This window comes from Dunckerocampus dactyliophorus, chromosome 12, assembly GCF_027744805.1.
Source record: "Dunckerocampus dactyliophorus isolate RoL2022-P2 chromosome 12, RoL_Ddac_1.1, whole genome shotgun sequence".
Classification (NCBI taxonomy): domain Eukaryota; kingdom Metazoa; phylum Chordata; class Actinopteri; order Syngnathiformes; family Syngnathidae; genus Dunckerocampus; species Dunckerocampus dactyliophorus.
This window is the reverse complement of record NC_072830.1, coordinates 16382877-16402619: the sequence shown is the minus strand read 5'-3', so window position 1 is coordinate 16402619 and position 19743 is coordinate 16382877. Positions and strand designations below refer to the sequence as shown.

The following is a 19743-nucleotide window of genomic DNA, read 5'->3' as shown; positions in this document are numbered from 1 at the left end:
GCCATGTTGTTTACATGTGTTCCACGCATATTGTTTTGAGAAGCCAAACTCTTTACTTAAATGACCTAGCAACTAAGCAGAACTACGTTCCTCGTCACGGAAATCCGACCAGAACTGGACTCACAAGACTAAATGGGAGGGGGGTAAGTCACTGTTGAAATAGTCCACTGCTGATGGGGATGTAGTACAACTTCATGTCAAAAAATCCAAACTATCTCTTTAAACACAGAACATGAACCACGGCGAGCCTTGTCGGCAGTCGCTACCAGCCTATGGAACTGACATGTTCCTTGTTGGAACCACCTTTGTTTACACAAGTCACAATGCAGCACACACACACATTTAACACACTAACACACACACGCACACACACTTAACACACCAACAGACACACACAAGTAGTGTGGGAGAGAAGCTTCAACATGAGCAAACATTGTCAATGTTCTTTGTTTTGCTAAAAGACTTTAAACAACAGCTCATTCTAATGACATTGACTCTTCATGTGGGAGTGGCCTAATAAAAAAAATCATTAAAAAAGTGGCCTTTGTCTTGTATCTTAATAGTTATTGCAATGCTGTTGGAGTAACTTCCATAGTGTGTGTCTGTCAGCCTGTCAGTCTTAATCTGGTCAAACAAAAAAATATTGGTATATTACTTATTATGCTATATTACTTTGGTAATGGTTTAATTTTATTTTGAACATCCACACAGGTTACATTGGAATACATCACGTTACAAGTCACAATTTCACATGTCCAAAAAGGAGTAGGAAGAAGCAAAACTTATTTAATCCTACTCCCTTTCCGTTTCACATCAATTGCTAAAAAAATTTTTGTGCACTTCCTGTGTTCAACATGTACCATTTGAAAGAGAAACCAAATAGAAACACCATAAGAAAATGATAAGGCAGTATCACAATGTGTTACAGTATGAGTTAAGGGTTGAGATGTATTGATAAATTATATAACATTCATAATAAATATCTAATAATTAGTGCTGAAGGTCAGGGCTGCGGTCAACCTGAAGAAGGAGTCCTATCGTGCATGAATGGCTTGTGGGACTCCTGAAGCAACTGACAGCTACCAGCAGGCCAAGTGGCACGCAGCTTCGGCAGTTGTCGAGCTAAAAACTCAAGTGTGGGAGAAGTTCGGTGAGGCCATGGAGCACGCCTTTCGGTCAGCCTGGTTCTTTCTTGTAGGTTCTATTCTCCATTATCCTTATTGTCAATAATGTAACTTTAAAATGTGTACAGATCGCGGATATCTTTGACAACAAGCACTGCACTCTTGTTTCTCCTGGATCTCCATTTAGTTTGATAAAGATTTTACCGTTGGTGCTCCAAGTGCTTTGTATCTTTCCCTGCTTCCTCAAGTCACGTGCTTTCTTGGCTATGTCGGCATTGCGTTTTGTCAGATGCTCATTCATGTAGACGTTTGTGCCTCTCAGCTTCTTTCCGTGTTTCAGCAGTGCAGTTTTCAATTCCCTGTTGGTGAACTTAACAATGATGACAGGTGTGGTGTTGTGTCTGCCATATAGTGGGACGCAAGTGTCGATGCTGTTGATATCTATATCCATCATTAACCACTGCGGTCTTGCTGAAGTGCTTTCACAAGTTCTCTTCTTTTGAGCAATCAGTCTGCTCAGCGTTTCCCAGGAGGCACACCCGGTAGTTCCCTGAGCTCCAGCTTGGCCTTCTTTCATGATGTCATTTACTGTAGTTGCTGGTTTTTTTGCAAGTGTTTAAAAGTGTCTTACCTGCTCACCTGCCTCGTGCCTCTGCATCCGGGGTCCAGCACTTGTCAGAACACAACAGAATAATCCAGCCACATTATGGAACCCACGAAGGTAGACACAAATAAACTGGCTCTCCATAATCTGACACAGCGTGTCAGCAAACAGAAGGAGCAGTTAGACGCACCAGGCCTAGCCATCAAAGGCATAGCCGATCGTCAAGACGCCCGGTTGGAGACCCTCAAAACTCAGCTCAAAACCCTTCTTCCACGTTGCCTCCTGCCACTGCAGCCGTTCCGCAGGACCAAGTTGCCCTTCCACCACCAGATAACAGCACGGCCGCACTTTGCCCACAGTGTCAAGGCCAGAGCGTTTCTCGGGCGACTCTGAGATGTTCGATCCTTCCTCACCCAGTGCGAGTTGCACTTCGAGCTCCAGGCAGCCACATTCTGCTCGCAACAACCGGTTACATGGAATCCCCTTGGACGTGGTCTCAGACAGGGAGCCACAGTTCTCCTCAGCAGTTTGGAAGGCTTTCTGCAAGGATCTGGGAGCCTCTCTCAGCTTGTCGTCAGGGTACCATCCACAGTCCAATGGCCAGACTGAGCGTGCCAACCAGGACTTGGAGGCCACCACCCGGTGCGTCTGCCACCAGCAACCTGCTTCATGGTCCTTGAACCTACCTTGGATTGAGTATTTGTAAAATACTCACGTCAGCTCCGCCACAGGCATGTCTCCGATCAATGATGCCTACGAATACCGACCCCCACTGTTTCCCTCACTAGAGTCGGAGTCTGCCGTGCCCTCAGTGTCTGCCCATCTGCGATGGATGTTGGATATTCGGCTCGGTAGCGATAGCGGTAGTTCCCCCTCACTGCTGTGTCATTGTGCAGAGAGCTTGAATGGGAAGTGCTGCTCTAACTGCTGGTTGTTTATAGTAGGGACCGTCAACAAATTACTTTTGCGTTGAAGATAATTTATTTTAACAATGTCATATATTCTAAATAACACAACAAATTGATCTATAACCATGTCAAATTATTAGTCCTACCCTAAAAGTATTTTGCAGGCCCATTTTTCCGAATTTCATCTTTTACTGGATGGACTTTTATTGGATTCGGGACCTGACTCACAGAGGTTTGTTACAAAAGCCAAACAATATTGTTGGGCATGCTGTGTATGTAAAAAAGTAAATACTTTGGTTGCATTATTTTTAATGCTTTGCAGAGCTATTTTCATAACCATATTCAATTCCACAAATTCATGTGGATGAAGTGGATCACAGCAATTCTGTTAGTCTTGGCTGCTGTGTTTGCTAGAGGATTTACAATTGCATTCATTTTTTTTTAGTTTCATAAAGAATGATTTTTGTCGTCTGGATGTTGGAAGCATCATAGTAAAAAAACATACTAGACAGTCAGAGATACTAATAAATCATAATTCATAAAGCCATGTAAGATAAAAGTGTACCTTAGCTCCTGTGGCTCTGATGAATCCAAATATCTGGCAGGTTTTGGTGGAGCCCCCGAGTCAGAACTTTGACTGCTGGGCACTTTTGGTCTTTCGGCTCTAAAAGATTCTTCTGCAACAGAAAACACAAATGAAGTATAAATTGGTTTGTTTTTGCAGACTACATTGTGCTGAACACACACATATACACACACACACACACACACACACACATACCAAAAGCTCTCTTCTGCTTCATGGAGGCCAGGATGATCTCAGAGCCATGGATCTTGTCCCTGTGTCTGCGTGACTTGGCCTCGTAGAACCACTCGCCTGTCATATACTTAAGCTTGGAGTCTGGCAGCGATGAACCTTCGCTGAGGATGCTCTCTAGTTTCCTGAAGGATATGTGCAAATAAGTATGGTAAACAACTAAAAACAAGAAAAAAATAGTACAAGAAAGGTGACGACAGATGTATATTCCATTATTATCACCTATTTTTGACAATTACAATTACAATTACAATTCTATTTTCATACATACATTTTCAACTTTTTTTGTATTATTACTGCAATACTGCCACAATTTTTTAAAATAAAATAATGGTTTTATTTTCATATTATGAATTTAATCTTGCAAATGTAAGGCTTTTTAAAAAATAAAATTGTGACTCTGATCTTGCAAAATAAAATTTTGGTCTTTGTAATAATACAACTTTATTATGTAAATATAATAAGAGCCGCGGCAGTAGCCGTCAGAACGGGGCGCAAATGGAGGGCCCAACCAGAAGTGAATCAGGCTGTCAGCAGGCTGCAACACAGAGAGATCACCGGGAGAGTGCAGGAAGGCCGGGCTGGAGTCGGCTTTGGGGAACCAATGAGATTCTGGTCAAAAGCCTCAAGACAGCAGAGAAGGGCTATGATTGTGGAGGAAGTGGCTCGAGCAGAACAAGAGCAGTATCTCATCAAAGCGGTGTCCAAGGGCAAGCAAGGGGCATGGACCAGTTGGGAGGACACCATCCACAGGGTCATAACCTGGCAAGACATCTGGCAAGCCCCACAGGCACGACTCAGCTTCATGGTCAGGGCAGCGTACGACACCCTCCCGTGCCCTCAGAACCTCTCCACGTGGTTTGGGAGTGAGGACAGGTGCTCGCTGTGTGAAAGTGACAAAGTAGGCCTCCAACACATCCTGGCATCATGCAAAGTGGCACTGTCACAAGGACGTCTCAGATGGCGGCACAATCAAGTGCTGAGGAAGTTGGCAGAGCACCTGGAGCAAGATCATTGCTAACCCCTGGGAAGGCGTGGGAAATGCGTGTCGACCTGGACAGGCAGCTCATCTTCCCAAGCGAGAGTGTGCAATCAACCCTAAGACCAGACATCGTGATGTGGTCCACAGCTGCCAAGCGGGTCCTCCTCATTGAGTTAACCGTGCTGTGGGAAGAGGGAATACCATCTGCACACGAGACCAAGCAGCTCAAGTACACCGAGCTGGCAGCAGAGTGCAAAGAGGCAGGGTGGGCAGCATCCATCCACCCAGTGGAGGTCGGGTGCAGGGGCTTCGTTGGCAGGTCAGCGATCCAGCTTCTCCGCACGCTAGGAACAACAGGGGCAAAACTACAGCGAGCAATCAAGGAGCTAGCAGAAGAGGCAGAAAAAGCAAGCTACTGGTTGTGGTTAAGGAGGAAAGATAGCAGATGGGGTCAGACACCCCAATAGGGTTAGATGCAGGGAGTGGTAGGGAGACGTCCCAAGATGCCACTTGCCCCCCCACCTGGAGATGTACTAGCTAGGAGGCGAAACATCAGTGAAAGGTGGCACCAGCTGACGATCCTGCATCTGACCCAAAGTGCACTGGAGGAGGTGCGACAGGCAAAATGTCCAGCAGGAAATACCATCTCAACCTGTACATACTACAAAATTATAATTACTATTGGTCTCGCAATTATCAGTTTATTCTTAGAAAATTACAATTGGATGTTTTCTTTTTTTTTAATTTTACTACAACATTACTCTAAAAAATGTGCACCTTTTTTCACCTCTTTATCTCATGAAATAACTAGTAGTACTAGTAGTACTATTAGTAGTAGTAAATTGTAGTACAATTTTATTTTTTTGTATAAAATTTTCACTTTGCACCTTTTTTTTTTACTTGACAGCTCAGCCCCTCTTTTCACCCGCGTGTCCAGAACATGTGGACGCAGGTTTGATGATACGACTACAAAGTCGATCATAGATGTGAGGCCTAGGGTGTCCTGGTGCCAAGTGCACTTGTGGACATTATTATGTTTGAACATGGTGTTTGTTATGGTCAAACTGTGGTTCGCACAGAAGTCCAATAACATCACACCGCACGGGTTCAGATTGAAGTGGCCCTTCCTCCCAATCACGCCCCTCCAGGTCACACTGTCATTTCCCATATGGGCGTTGAAGTGTCCCAGTAGAATTATGGAGTCACCAGCTGGGGTGCTCTCCATCTCCTCTCTGATGGACTCCAAAAAGGCAGGGTACTCTGAACTGCCATTTGGCGTGTACGCACAAACGATAGTCAGGACCTTTTCCCCAACCCGAAGGTGTGGGGAAATTACCCTCTCGTTCACTGGGGATAAATAACTCCAACAGAGGTAGCGGAGGGCTATTAATAAGCCCACACCACTTCGCCGCCTGTTCCCTGCAGCAACTCCAGAGAACAAGGTCCAGCCCTCTCGAGAAGTTTGTTTCCAGAACCCAAATTGCGGGTCGAGGTGAGTCCGACTATATCTAGTCGGAATGTCTCAACCTCTCGCGCAAGTTCGGGCTCCTTCCCCACCAGGGAGGTGACGTTCCATGTCCCAAGAACCAGATTTGGCCGCCGAAGACTAGGTCGCCCAGGCGCCCGCCCTTGACTGCCACCAAAAACACATTGCACTGGACCCTTATGCTTGCCCCCGCAGGTGGTGGGTCTACAGGGTGGGCAGATCCTGTGTGGCTTCTTCGGGCTGGACCCGGTAGGGCCCCACGGGTGAAGGCCCGACCACCAGGCGCTCGCCTGTGAGCCCATCCCTTGGACCTGGCTCCCGGGTGAGGCCCAGTTATCCCATGTTTGGTTGAGGTACGGTCCCTCCTCTTGTGTTTGCTCATAGGGTCTCCTGAATAACTCACCTAGGACCGTCACCTAAGAACTGTTTGACTCGGGAGACCCTACCAGGGGCATATAGTCCCAGACAACAGGCTCACTCGGGCACTCAAACTACCCCACCACGATAAGGTGGTGATTCATGGAGGAGTTTTATGAGAATAATGCATTAATATTACAAGGAAAAATACGATTTAGCATAAAGTAGTGTAGAGTAGCATAAAGTTGAAATATAAAAAAAAAAATGTTATTTTGTCATAATATTACGAAAATGATAACAACAAAAAGGTTTGTAACTGAAAATTTGTAACTGAAAAAAGTTATAATGTGAAAAAAGTTATAATGTGATGAAAATAAAGTCAAAATATTATGGGAAAAAAGTCATAATTCCGAGAAGAAAATTGACAAAGGAGAAAGTTGAAATAGTTGGAAAAAAAACAGCAACGACAGAAATGAAAAAAGGGCAGTCATTTATGAGAATAAAGTCATAATATGAGGAAGAATAATGTCATTTTAGGAGCATAGAGTTGAAATATTAAATAATTGTTTTTGTTTTGTTTTTTGTAAAGTCGTAATATTTCGAGAAACAAATAAAACAAAATAAAGTTGTATTTTTTGTTAAATTACATTGGGAAAAAGTTATATTATGGGAATAAAGTTGAAATATTATGGGAATAAATTCATAATATTATGAGAAAAAAAATTTAGGAAGATTTTTTTAAGAAGAAATATTTGAAAAATTAATTAAAAAAACAACAAAATGGGAAATAAAAGCGCAAAGACCGAAGTTGATACTAATAATAGGCTTTTTCACCTGTATCACAAAGGTGAGAAATAGATATAACTTCTTTCCAAAAATCAAAGTGGCCCTTGCATTCTTTCATTTTTCAGTATGTAGCCCTCACTGCTCTTATGTTATGATTGAATAAGAATCAGCACATGATGCGACTTAAGAGAGTGGCAAACAACCCCATCAAATCCAAATCAAATCAACAAAGATTCTTGTCATGTGATCTATTATGGGACGTCGTCTTAATCCTTTTACAGACGACGCTTGGACACACAGCGGCTTTTGAGTGAACGAGTTGGACCAAACGCCTCCACTTAGCTCCTGATGAGAAGCACATTGTTTCTTCACATTCTTACATGGCCAAACTTCTTCCAAGGCTTTGAAGTGTTTCTATAGTAGAACTCTGACCCCCATTTGGAATAATGTTCGTCTTTTTTCTGCATACTGGATGAGTGATGAATGAAAGGATTAAATTTGTGTATGTGTGTGTTTCGCTTTTTCCTTGTCTTTTTTTTGGTTTAAATTCCCAAAGGAGGTGTGTTACGAGAAGACAAACATACGCAGGAAGTCACACTGCACAAGTAGCAAGACTCCAGACTCCAAGTGTCCCAATAGTTATGTCATCATTTGTAACCAAAGTTTGTGTTGTTGTTTTTATAGGGGTTAACTTCTTTTCACACGTGTGATAGCTAAGCATGTTCAAAAACAAGCAAACAAATCACTGTTGTCATTAAAAGGGACCCTATCCTACATTTCCAACTTATTATCATAAACTAGATTAGCAAATTAGCACGTACCCGGTCAAGGGGGGCGTGTCTCTATGCAGCTCCAAGCAGTAGCTGGAGGGTGGGAGGCTGCAGGTGACCATCTACCCTTGACCAATGGCAAAAGAGTAGGTGTGGTCAGGGGGGAGGAGGCTGCCGAATTGAGTGTTTCGGCCAAGAGGAGAAGAACGCAGATTTGCCATGTACGCAGGCTTGAGATTTATTTTAGGTGCCCCGCTGGGATCAAATATCTTAAATGAGCACTATGGTCCCCCATCAAGGTTAAGATCGAGAGTTTTGGTGAAATTCTTTTTCGGTGAACTTTTTTTTACACTTGGTTGACAGCTAAGAATGTTCAGAAATAAGAGGCGCATTACAGTGTTCCCTCGTTTATCGCGGGGCATAGATTCCCAAAATAGCCCGCAATAAGTGAAATCTGCAAAATAACAAACTTCCATTTTTTTTTACAATTATTACATATGTTTTAAGGCTGTAAAACCCTTCACCATACATTTTACACACTTTTTTCAGACAGGCAATAACATTTTCTCACATTTCTCTCTTGTTTAAACACTCTCCAAAAAGTTCAAACCTTTGTTTGAATTTTATTGATCAACCTACAGGTCGGACACAAGAAATTATTAAGTCACTCACACGTATTTCGCTCCTGTGACCTTGCCTTTTCGTCCTGGCGCCGTTCCACTGTACTGTAGCATTTTTGTATCCTTGTTAAAACATATTGCTGCAGTCCTCCTCCTTCGAACCAAAGAGTCATTTAAAAGCAAGCAAGCTAGCAATGACACAGGAGACCCGGCAGGGCGGCGCAAAGGAGATTGACTGACAATGGTCTACCAATCAGGATGCAGAAAACAATGGGCGGTGCAGACAGAGAGATGGAAGAGAGAGACACTGAACTTCCCACAATCTAATTCTTAACTTCTTCAATGCCAAAGATGCAGTTGACAATGGCAGCTGAAGCAACAAGCTAGTGGTTAGGCGTTGGTTGGCGCACGGTGCAGAGTGGGCTGCATGAGTTGCCGTTTGACTGATGCTGCACCGTGAGCCTCGCAAACTCACCATACTCCGCCAAGTGTTTGTTCTTCAAATGCCGGAATAAATTAAATCTTATTTTTTTTGCTACCCCTGCCAGGTATTTTTTGGGGCATTTTTTCATTTCATATCACTCTCACAAATGACAGGTATGTTCCGCACGGCAGACATGTTTGTTGGTTTTGGCATGCCTGCGCAGTATGAAGGAAAGTGGGCGGGGGATGCTTCTCCAAGACGTGAGAGCAAGACACTACACTGCACATAGGGATCGCGAAAAGCTGCAGCCTGCAACAGTACAGGCCAGAGGTGATCGGATTTTGTGATCGGCATTGAAAGGCATTTATAGGCGTGTGCCGATCATGTACTTTTCCACGGAAGAAGGCCAATATTGGTTATAGGCCGATCAATCGGAGCATCCCTTATCCAAATATATATAATCATATATAAAATCCTGCCCTGTCTTTCTGTTTATAAAATACAGTAAAATTGTACATATTTCAGACATAGTTGCAAATGGTGATTAATCATTATTAATTAATTTGAAAATGGTGATTAATCTGATTAAAATGTTTAATCGTGTTTAATCATTTGACAGCAAAAAATACAAAAAAAGCAGTATAAAAGTGGCCTGTACAGTAAATAAAGCAAGATGGTGACAGTTTGACCCTGGAACAGATTATTTGAACTGTATTTCCATTATTTCCCAAGGGGAGAAAAAGGTTGACTACTGTCTAGTCTTGTCTCATTTGTTGAGGTTCCACCAAAATACTCAAATAGTTTGTGTCAAAGACTTAAATGTCATGTCAATAAAAATGCTGGGATGTGATTTGGATGGCGCCTGCTGTTATATTTGGATACCTACAGTTGTGGCCAGGATGCTTTTACCCCTCCCACATGGCTTTGATGGGCATTGGATTGGCACTTTTAAGCTAATATTTGACATTCTTGTGTCACTGCTAAGAGGCGGTGTCAAGTTCAAATATTTGCTGAATGAAAATGTGCTGCTCGTCAGCAGGTAGGTGTGTCATCTTTTGTAAATACCGCCACCACACCCCCCCACCTTCAAATCCTCCTTCGACATGTCTATTAATTCAGTTCTTTTTTTTCCTACCTGACTCTCTGCTCCTCTGCCTTCTTGAGTTGGGCATCCCTCCTCAGCACCGTCATGATGACCCCCTGCTCCTCCTCCGTCAGGTAGCTCAGGTCGATCATGGTCGCCCTTCTTCCTCTTCCTGGGGTGAGCCTGAGGGATGTGGGGGGTCTCACTATAACTCACTTCTGTTCCCTCCTGTAGAAGGAAAGCGTGTCACATGTTTTTTTAGATCACTTTTTAAGATTTTGCTGTGACTTTCACCTATGGGAAAGTATTTATTTACACAATACACATACACAGAATGATAGTTATGATGTCCCTGATTATGACAAAAGAGTATCAGCAAAAGTGAAGGGAAACAAATAACCCGGACTGCATTTTTCCATCTTAAGAACATAGCCCGACTCCGTCCATCTCTCACATTCTCTGAAATCCTCATCCATGCCTTTGTCGCATCCAGAAATGACTACTGCAATAGCATTCTCTATGGTACACCATCCAGTACAGTACATCCAGAACTCCGCTGCCCTCCTCTTCACCTCCACCCGCTCCTGTGAACACACCACCCCTGTCCTTCAAAACCTCCACTGGCTCCCTGTCCCTCAACGCATCCATTTCAAAGTCCTCCTGATCACTTTCAAAGCTCTCCACAATCTAGCCCCTCCATACCTCACAGACCTCCATGGACACAATCCCTCACGTTCCCTTCACTCCTCAGACTCCAACCTCCTGACCCTTCCCTGTAGGACCAAGCTCCAAACCTGGGGAGACAGAGCCTTCTCCATTGCCGCCCCCACCCGCTGGAATTCATTGCCCCAACCACTCTGTGCCTGCTTCGACCTTCCCACCTTCAAAAAACAACTTAAAACCCAGCTATTTTAAACGGTATTTAATGGTTAACTTTTTAGACTTTGCTGCTTTGCTTTGTTTTGTTTCTACTTCTGTTTGTTGTATTTTAATGTGCCTCTCTGTTGTGTTTGTTATTTAGCTTTATGCCTTTTTTTTAATCTTCCATTGTAAAGCGTAGTACCTTGAAAAGCGCTATATAAATAAAATGTATTACTATTATTATTATTATTATTATTACATATATTGATGTAATAAATATAATTTTTTAAATTTTTCTCATGGCAATGTCTCAAAGATCGACCAGTAGCTCGTGCTCGACGAGTCGGTGACCCCTGCCCTAAGGTGACAGGAGTGACTGGAGTGTGACTAGTGTGCCAACGGATTTGTTCTATCTTCAAAAGCTATGGAGCTACAGTGGATCCAGAAGGAACCCGCCATTACGGAAAATGTGGTTTTTGTGAGTAACTACAAAACTGATATTGACATCATTGTGAATCCAATTGCTAATGGTATGTATTCATGGTCACGGAATCTAAACAAGTAGATAAAATAAACGTAGGACTATGGTGTCAATCACAATATGGGGGGGGAACTATGGCGCTTGGTGGAGGTCTGCTCTCTCCAAGTGCTTTTCTAGTTTTAATGATAAGAATATTTTATTTGAATATTATTTTTCTATTCTACTATACCATTATAATATTTATATGAATATTTTATTTTTAACCGACTGACAATATTACATATTGTATATCCTTTATATTAATAATTAATTGTAATTATGTATTTATTCCTAAATCATACAAATTATTTATTTTTTATATCATTGTTTTATTGTGTTTATTGTAGCAAAGTATATATTATTTTTAGTAACATTTATTTCTTTATTTTTTCCTTTTTTAATTTATTGCATTTGTATTTTTTATTTATTTTTAATGCAATGATACCATTATTTTGAAATGCACTTCTTCCAATTACATTTTTTAATTATATGATTTATTTTATTTTCTTCAACTAACAATATTATATATATCCTTTATATTAAAATTTCAATGTATTTATTTTATTTTTTCTATTTTCATTTTATTTGATTGTGTTTATTCACCTAACAAACAGACTCTATTATTTCCATCCATCCATCCATCCATTTTCTATACCGCTTCATCCTCATTAGAGTCGCGGGGGCATGCTGGAGCCTATCCCAGCTGACTTCGGGCGACAGGCGGGGTACACCCTGGACTGGTCGCCAGCCAATCGCAGGGCACATATAGACAAACAAGCATTCACACTCACATTCATACCTATGGACAATTTAGAGTCGCCAATTAACCTCACCTGCATGTTTTTGGGAATGTGGGAGGAAGCCGGAGTACCCGGAGAAAACCCACGCGCACACGGGGAGAACATGCAAACTCCATACAGAAATGCCTAGGGGAGAATCGAACCCAGGTCTTCCCGATCTCCAGGCTGTTCCTGTATTGGCCAAGGTGCTAACCACTAGACCACCGTGCGGCCGTGCGGCCCCCTCTATTATTTCTTATTATATTATTATTTTACTCTATTATTAATATTAACACGTAGTTCTTTATTTTTTTGCCTTTTTTAAATTTAATTTTAACTTATATTATTTTATTGTATTTATTATTACGCTACCGAGCAAACTACATGAAATTATCCATATAATATTTGAACTTATGTTTTTTTCCCCCTATTTTCTTTTATTTATTTCTTCAGCTAACAAGAAAACTATAATATATGATATTAGTCAGGTTAAAGGTTGATTTTATTTCTTCACTTTCTTTTCTTCACATTTATTCAACTAACTCCAATATATGATACGGTTTAGATTCAAAATGGAGCATTTTTCTTGAGCTCCCAATAATTTGCAGCAAATAACTGCTCATTCCTGTCACAATGTGCAACCAATTAAAGGACGGACAATTACACATACTGTACTTCACTAACTTAATTAATTCCCCCAAATTAGTGTCTGCCTTCTTTCATGTTTATTTACAATACAGCAGATGACAAAGTTTGACTTTTTTGTCAGCACTGACACTTGGCAGACAGACTGAGGTATAATTGTGAACATCATCACCAATAATCATTCAATGTGGAAAATAAATGACAAGATAGTACCAGTATTACAAAAATAATAATAAAGTTGTGCTATAGTGTCCATTCTGACATGAAAGTGAACTTCTTCATGATCAATTTATGACTTGGCTGTAGATACAAGCCCTGTTGGCAGTGTTTAAACTGTTTCAAATATTTACACTCACTTGCAAGAATATTTAAATGCTGAGGTGTCAGTCTTACAAGGAAACACGTTCCACTTTGCTCCTGCACTTTTATGAACAACTCTATACAACACTTAGTTCCCGACGGCTAAGAAAAGGTCAAATATGTTCTCAAAGTGTAAAAACAACATTCTACCTTTAACAGTGAGAGGTAGAACAAAATAAAGCTTTATAAACTTCATTAGGTACACAATCTGATTAGATCCAATACACAAAATTAACAATGTTAATTGAACAACATGTTTATTACTGTAGCTGCAGTGGCGTGCAATTGCGCTGCATCATAGTGAGAGCTGTTTCTAATAGACAAGATATTAGAAACACCCCTCATGAACCTACACAACAGACATACTATTGTTACGTTTGCTCAGAAAAGAGTTTACCTCCTCTCCTGGTCTTCTGCTGCTGGATGCACTGGACTTCCTCAAGTCTGCGTCTGAAAAGAAGGGGGCGGTACTCTGCAGATGGGTTGCACCAACCTGGACATGTGGAGCCCAAAGCCACATCCTCCTCGGACGAGAAGCGTTTCCTGTATCGACGGTGTACCTGCGGTGTAATAGCAGCCGGCGGCCAGCAGGGGTCATTGTTTAACTCCATCTAGGCTGCTGTTTGACTACAGGGAGTGTCCAAGCATAGAAATGCACTAATAAAAAGAAATAAATAAAAGAATAAAAATAATTAGATAAATTATGGGATGCTCGGGTGACGTGCTTGTAAAATGATGATAATCTCCCATATGGAGTGCTCAAAATTGCAGTTCACGTTTCGAATTTCGCGGCTTCACTTCGTTTTTTCAAGAAAAAAATTAATAAATCATATGCGGTTGACTACGACTTTTCATGTCAAAACCACTGGCGTAGCTACAGGGTGGCCAGCCCCTAGTCACTCTCGGGCCACGCCACGGGCCATCTAGACCATAGTTATAGACGCCGCACCGAGTGAGTTTGTCCACTGCCGCGATACGTCAACCTCATCGCCATATTGAATGTGTCAAGGCTGCGTTGTAAATTAATAGCAAATGTACTTACTTTCATAAAGCGCTTTTCTACAAAGAAATTTAAGTCAGTGCCTCTCGTTTATACATTCTCACACGCCCGAAAATACTTGGGAAACAGTTAGGTACCAAAAAATGATCAAATACATTGTTTTTGGTGCCTAACTGTTTCCCAGGTATATTAGTACGTGTGTCAATGTATAAACAAGAGGCATTAACTGCCGAGGCGATGACCTTGGCCATGCAATGAAAAATGTATGGCCCCGCAACTGGTCTAGTATTCTATACTGTTGAGTAGGTGTGGACAGTAATGTTAGTTTACCGCATGTTTGAATTGTCTCACAACAGGCACAATTACATATAAATAAAAACACGGGCTACTTTTGCGGCCGTTACCCACGAAAAGCTAAAAAGCAACTAGCACGCAACATCACTTCCAGTCCGCCCCCCTTTCAGATCCCATAGGGAAGACAATTACAGTAACACGCGTCTTAGAAACGGCTTATTCACTATTACTTGGCATTACGAGTGTAAAGGTGACTATAAGCGCGCGCGTGTGTGTGTGTGTGGGTGGGGGGGCTTTAATAATGTTACGAGCCGTATTTACAAGGTCGTAAACTACCAAAATAAGAGATTGTACTTCCCAGAAATCCATTTATCAAACTGGAACCAATTAACCGTGGTAAACGAGCAATTACTGTACAGTACTTACATTGTACTTGTCTGCTGCTGTTTGGCCTCCTGGTGAACTTCAGCAGTCCAATCGCGCTGTAATTCGTAACACATCACATTCAATGCACGACAAATTCGACAGTAAAATGTCTTCCCCCTCCCAAAAAAGCTACTGAGACATACACGGTATCCACTTAAAAGTAGGGTTCTTTAAAAAGACAAAGTAACTACTGCTTACAATTTTATTAACAGCACTGTGCATTCCTCCAATTTGATATGAGCTTTAAAAACAATGGTAAAGTTGATGGATGCCTTTTTCTTTCTAAGTTGTGGAACAACAGCTCCCTCTTGTGGCCAAAAAGCACATATTGACCTCATCTTGCACACATTGGGTGGGGAGGGGGGAGAGCTACACATCCGGTAATGGTTCATCGTTTTGGCTCACAGCAGGAGGCTGAGGCCTGGTGCTCATAGATGAAGCTCCTGCAGAGCACACACACATAAGACACTTTCAAAACAAAAGGCCTCCATCTATAAACATAATCTCAACACAAATGGCACTGCTTATGAGAATTATTCACAGAAGTAAACAAAACCTTTGGACCAAAAAGGAATGTAAAATGAGAAAAACAGCATTCTTTTTCTGTTCTACAACCACCAGCTCCTTTAGAGTGACAGCATCAGAGCACAATTTGGTATATATGCCGTGTGTGTGAATCAATAAACAATAAGAATGACACGCTGTTGTCATTCATTTCTGAAGGCAACGAGGAACGGAAAAGCAGAAATGGATGACATGCCTCTCTTTAAAAAAAAAAAACACACACACATTCTTCATATATGCTGCACCTCAAAGTACCTGGAGGCTAAGCTGTAGTCTGCTCATAGGTGGAAAAGGAAAACAATGTGCAAAAGAAAGAAAAAAAAGGCTACAAGTGTGACTTCAAAGACTCTTCCTGAGTTTTTTCCTCGAACCGGCCCTAATGCTGCTTATCACAGAGAGACTGTTGCCCATTTCTACAGGAGCTTGTTGACAGAAAAGAAAGATTAAACACTGCAACAGCTCTCAAGCTGCTTGTACGTTCAAGTATGCTACATTGAATGGCGATACTGTCACTTTAAAGGACCAGAACACAAAATATTCACAAATGTACATTTAAGGCTTTAACACTCATCTAATAATAATAGCAGCAGTGAAGCACTTCTGAATTCATTACAACAATATTTAGATTATTACCAAAAGGGAAATCAATGACAATAGTTTTGTTTTTGTATCATAACACCGCTCTGAGCTGGAGAGCCAACCCTGAACCAGTCAGACGATGATGTCGCACAAGACAGGAGGGAAAAAAATATTAAGATTCAGCCACCTCGGGTCGGAGTAGAACACGGTGGTCAACATTTCATTCATTCATTCATTAATGTAAACATCTCACACACACACACAAGTTGGCATTGGGAAACAAAGCACGGTTGTTAATGAACTGTTTCCACACGCTCCAAATGATTCATAACCTGAATTAAGTCAATTTTAATTTGTTGAACTGGCTTATATAGCTGGAAGTAACACACAAAAAGTGGTAAAACACTTGATAACAAAGTTATTTTAGATATCAACGGCATTTTCACAAAATTACTAGTGAAAATGGCACGACACAATGCCATTGTTACCTCGGCATGCCATCACGGTTTAGCTTTTAACACGTGGCTTGTGGTGTATTAGGTAAGTTAATCAATAATATTTCAGCAAGGAATGTGTCACTTCCATTTATTTTGATATTTAGATTAGTCTCCCAGAGAAATTACGGTGGAACCTCGGTTAGCATGTTTTTCAGTTAACGTCGCAAATTTACGCCCAAATTTTGCCTGTTCTAAGAAGCTAGCTCGTTACAAAATGGCAAATGGAACAAAAGTCTAAAAAATGTTAACATAAAACATGTTTTTATAGTTTTACACACACAAAACAATTTTAAATGCATATAACTGATGAATGAAGGGGATAAATCAACATCTAAGGTTACTTTTACCTTCACTGAAGATGTGATTCTTGATGTGTTCCCAAAGACACGATGTGGCAGTGAGACAACAGACATGAGTTAGTTCAAGTGTTTTTCACCTTGTTTATCAAAATGCTGGCACGTGAAACTTTGTGGCTTAATTTTCGGGTTATTGAGAAACACTACTGAATTCAAGAACACATGCTAGACGGCTAGCTCACCCGCATATTCGGGGTTTAAAACCTGGTCCTAAATAGGGTTTCCTCCCACATTCCAAAAACATTCATGTTAGGTTAATTGGAGACTCTAAATTGTCCATAGGTATGAATGTGAGTGTGAATGATTGTCTATATGTGCCCTGCGATTGGCTGGCGACCGGTCCAGAGTGCACTCCGCCTCTTGCCCGAAGTCAGCTGGGATAGGCTCCAGCATACCCGCAACCCTAATGAGCGGCATGGAAGATGGATGGCACAACAGCTTGTCGGTGTGTGTGGTGTCTCGCTGCCACATCGTGTCTTTGGAAGTCACATCAAGAATCACGCCTTCAATGAAGGTAAAAGAAACTTTAAATCTTCATTTATCCCTTTCATTATTTATATGCATTTGGAATTGTTTACTGCATGTAAAGCTAATGGTGAAACTATAAAAACATTTTGTCTTCACGTTTTTGGCATCCTGGAACGGATTAATTGGATTTCCATGATTTCTTATGGGAACCGTTTATTCAATTAGCACCTGTTTCAGTTAGAGTCGGAACTTCTGGAGCGAATTAAAGGTTCCACTGTAATTGGCTTGTGTCATATGAAGTTAATTACAGTAAATATTTCAGAAATGTGAAATTTCAGTGAATTTTTAATACATTTATATTTGTATGATTAATCCATGCATATATTTAGAATATATATCTTATTTTATTTAGTCTGTATGTAGACGACGATTTCAGGGGAGACACAGTGCCTTGAGAAAAATAAAGTATTTTAAACACCAAACTGATACATTTTAACTGTAGTTTGGTTTTCATTTACATTCCATGATGGGGGAAAAAAAACAGACCTTCTAAAAAAAGACCTTCTAATTAACTATTGACATTTTTGTCAAAATGCAAAAATAATTCTAAAAAATTAAGCATCATCATCTTTTACCACTTTTCTGTCTCATTTCCAACCATTCCACACGCAAAAAAAACCCCAAACACTTTTAACTCAAAATTTGACCAGGCTATTAATCATTTTGGCCTTAATTGTTTGTTCATTCATTCTCTCACACACACACACACACACACACACACACACACGGTGTCTATCCTGTCAACCCCCACGTGTGCATTTGTACGCTTGTACAAACAGCGACCCTGCAAGCGGACATCGTTTCACATACAGACTGTATATATTACACACATTTAATATACATTTACCCATATATTAAACTTTTATATAGACATACATTTTTTTTGAGGTGTTGGTTACATTTTTCAGCAAGGGGCTTCCAAAATGTAACCTTGTCCTCATGTCTGGTGAGATGCTCCTTTAAAAAAAAAAAAAAAGGAAGTTTGAGAGGTGATGGCTGGCTGAAAGAGCTTTGGGCATGGAGGGCAAGCACCAAGGAGAAGGTGGGCGCTGCAGGCCGACCTTTAAAACAAAACAAAAAAGGACCCGAGCCAAGTGAGCCGGCCGAAGACCCCAAAGAGCGCTATGTGAGAATGTGCGCGGTGGAGTGAATGGAGACAAACTCCCGCAGGATGTTCTTGGCCATCTCGATATTGTTCTGTGCAATCATTAGTGCTTTCTGGATGTCCTGGTAAGAGTAGCCCTGACTCATCAGATGCTCGATCTCGCTGCTAATCTGAAGGTTGACGTCTCCTCTTCCCATCGCCCCGCAGCCGGGTGGGACGGGGACGGGCGGGACGGGCGGGACGGGGCTGTGGCGGCGCTCTGAGTTGATACGTCTGGGGAGAGGCTTGGGGGGTCTCTCAGGCGCTTCAATGGGATCTGACATGCCTGAGGGAATATACAATGGGGAAAATAAGTATTTGCTCCCCTGTTTGTTTTGAAACATGTACAGGGCTCCTGCAATTAAATGGTTGCATTTTACAACAAAAAATATGAGACATTAATAGTGTTTTTTTCATCTACTTGCGCATGTGCAAGCAGATAAAAGACACTATTACCGTGACAATGGAAAATAGTCTGTAAAATGTGGAGTCAATTAACGACAACTTGTCACAGTCTACTCCTATCGAGGCCAGTGTGTGTGAGTTCGCTGACGTTTCAATCGAATCAAATCGACTTTTCTCCCATCTTTGTTTACATATTTTGCCTGGTTCTCACTTTCTTTTCTCTGGTGGCATCTAGCTAGCTATAGTTATCCACCTAGCCTCTGGTCTACGGACTCCAAATGTGACTTTTTGTTTGACCACGGTGACATTTTGTCTTTAAAAACAAACAAGCAACGTGGTTCATTCGGAGCTCATTTTTGTCCCACAGGGAAGCTACGATGGCTGTCACGTTCATTGGGTAAATGCTAACTTACTTTTTTTAAGTGTCAATTAACAACCTCGCTCTCTGCTCTTGATGTTGAGTAGCTCACCAAAGAATATTTGTTTCAAGTTTTAGTATTTTTATACTTCAGTCATGATGCCTGTATTTAATGACAATTGGGAACAATTAGCATAAAGACAATGAGCACACTGTGGAGATGTGCTTTGTAAATAAAGTACAATGGAAATATTGGCAGTCACATAAAACACAAATTGCTCACCTCTACTTTCTTTTTGTTAAAGTGCCATAAATTGTGCCGGAAGTGGGATACATCATACACCTGCGCATAAACCTGGACACTTAATTTCTACTCTTTCATACTGTCTGGTTTAAGCAGGACCAATGTTCCCGCTACGCTTCACGCGTGTGCAATTGGCCATTTCTCTCGCTTTCTCAGCACAC

The 19743-nt window shown here is 41.4% G+C and overlaps 2 protein-coding genes across 10 annotated transcripts in view; both read right to left on the bottom strand.

The window, feature by feature from the left end:
• The window catches only part of sytl2b (synaptotagmin-like 2b), a 31497-nt gene extending 16511 nt beyond the window's left edge, over positions 1-14986 (bottom strand). For 5 of the 8 annotated variants that reach the window (XM_054793657.1, XM_054793659.1, XM_054793660.1 and 2 more), the window contains exons 1-4: positions 13525-14218; positions 10014-10190; positions 3418-3578; positions 3202-3313 (exon numbers count right to left, since the gene is read on the bottom strand). In XM_054793657.1, coding sequence (XP_054649632.1) covers positions 3202-3313; positions 3418-3578; positions 10014-10114 — 374 coding nt within the window. In that variant the 5' untranslated portion in view covers positions 10115-10190; positions 13525-14218. Of the gene's footprint in view, positions 1-3201; positions 3314-3417; positions 3579-10013; positions 10191-13524; positions 14219-14457; positions 14494-14847 lie in introns of those variants that run through there. The other 3 variants (XM_054793656.1, XM_054793655.1, XM_054793654.1) reach the window with 3 other exon arrangements.
• Positions 14987-15040: 54 nt separating this feature from the next.
• cbl (Cbl proto-oncogene, E3 ubiquitin protein ligase) overlaps positions 15041-19743 on the bottom strand; it is a 49812-nt gene continuing 45109 nt past the window's right edge. The window contains exon 16 of one of the 2 annotated variants that reach the window (XM_054793664.1): positions 15041-18801. In XM_054793664.1, coding sequence (XP_054649639.1) covers positions 18494-18801 — 308 coding nt within the window. In that variant the 3' untranslated portion in view covers positions 15041-18493. The remainder of the gene's footprint in view (positions 18802-19743) is intronic. The other variant, XM_054793663.1, reaches the window with a different exon arrangement.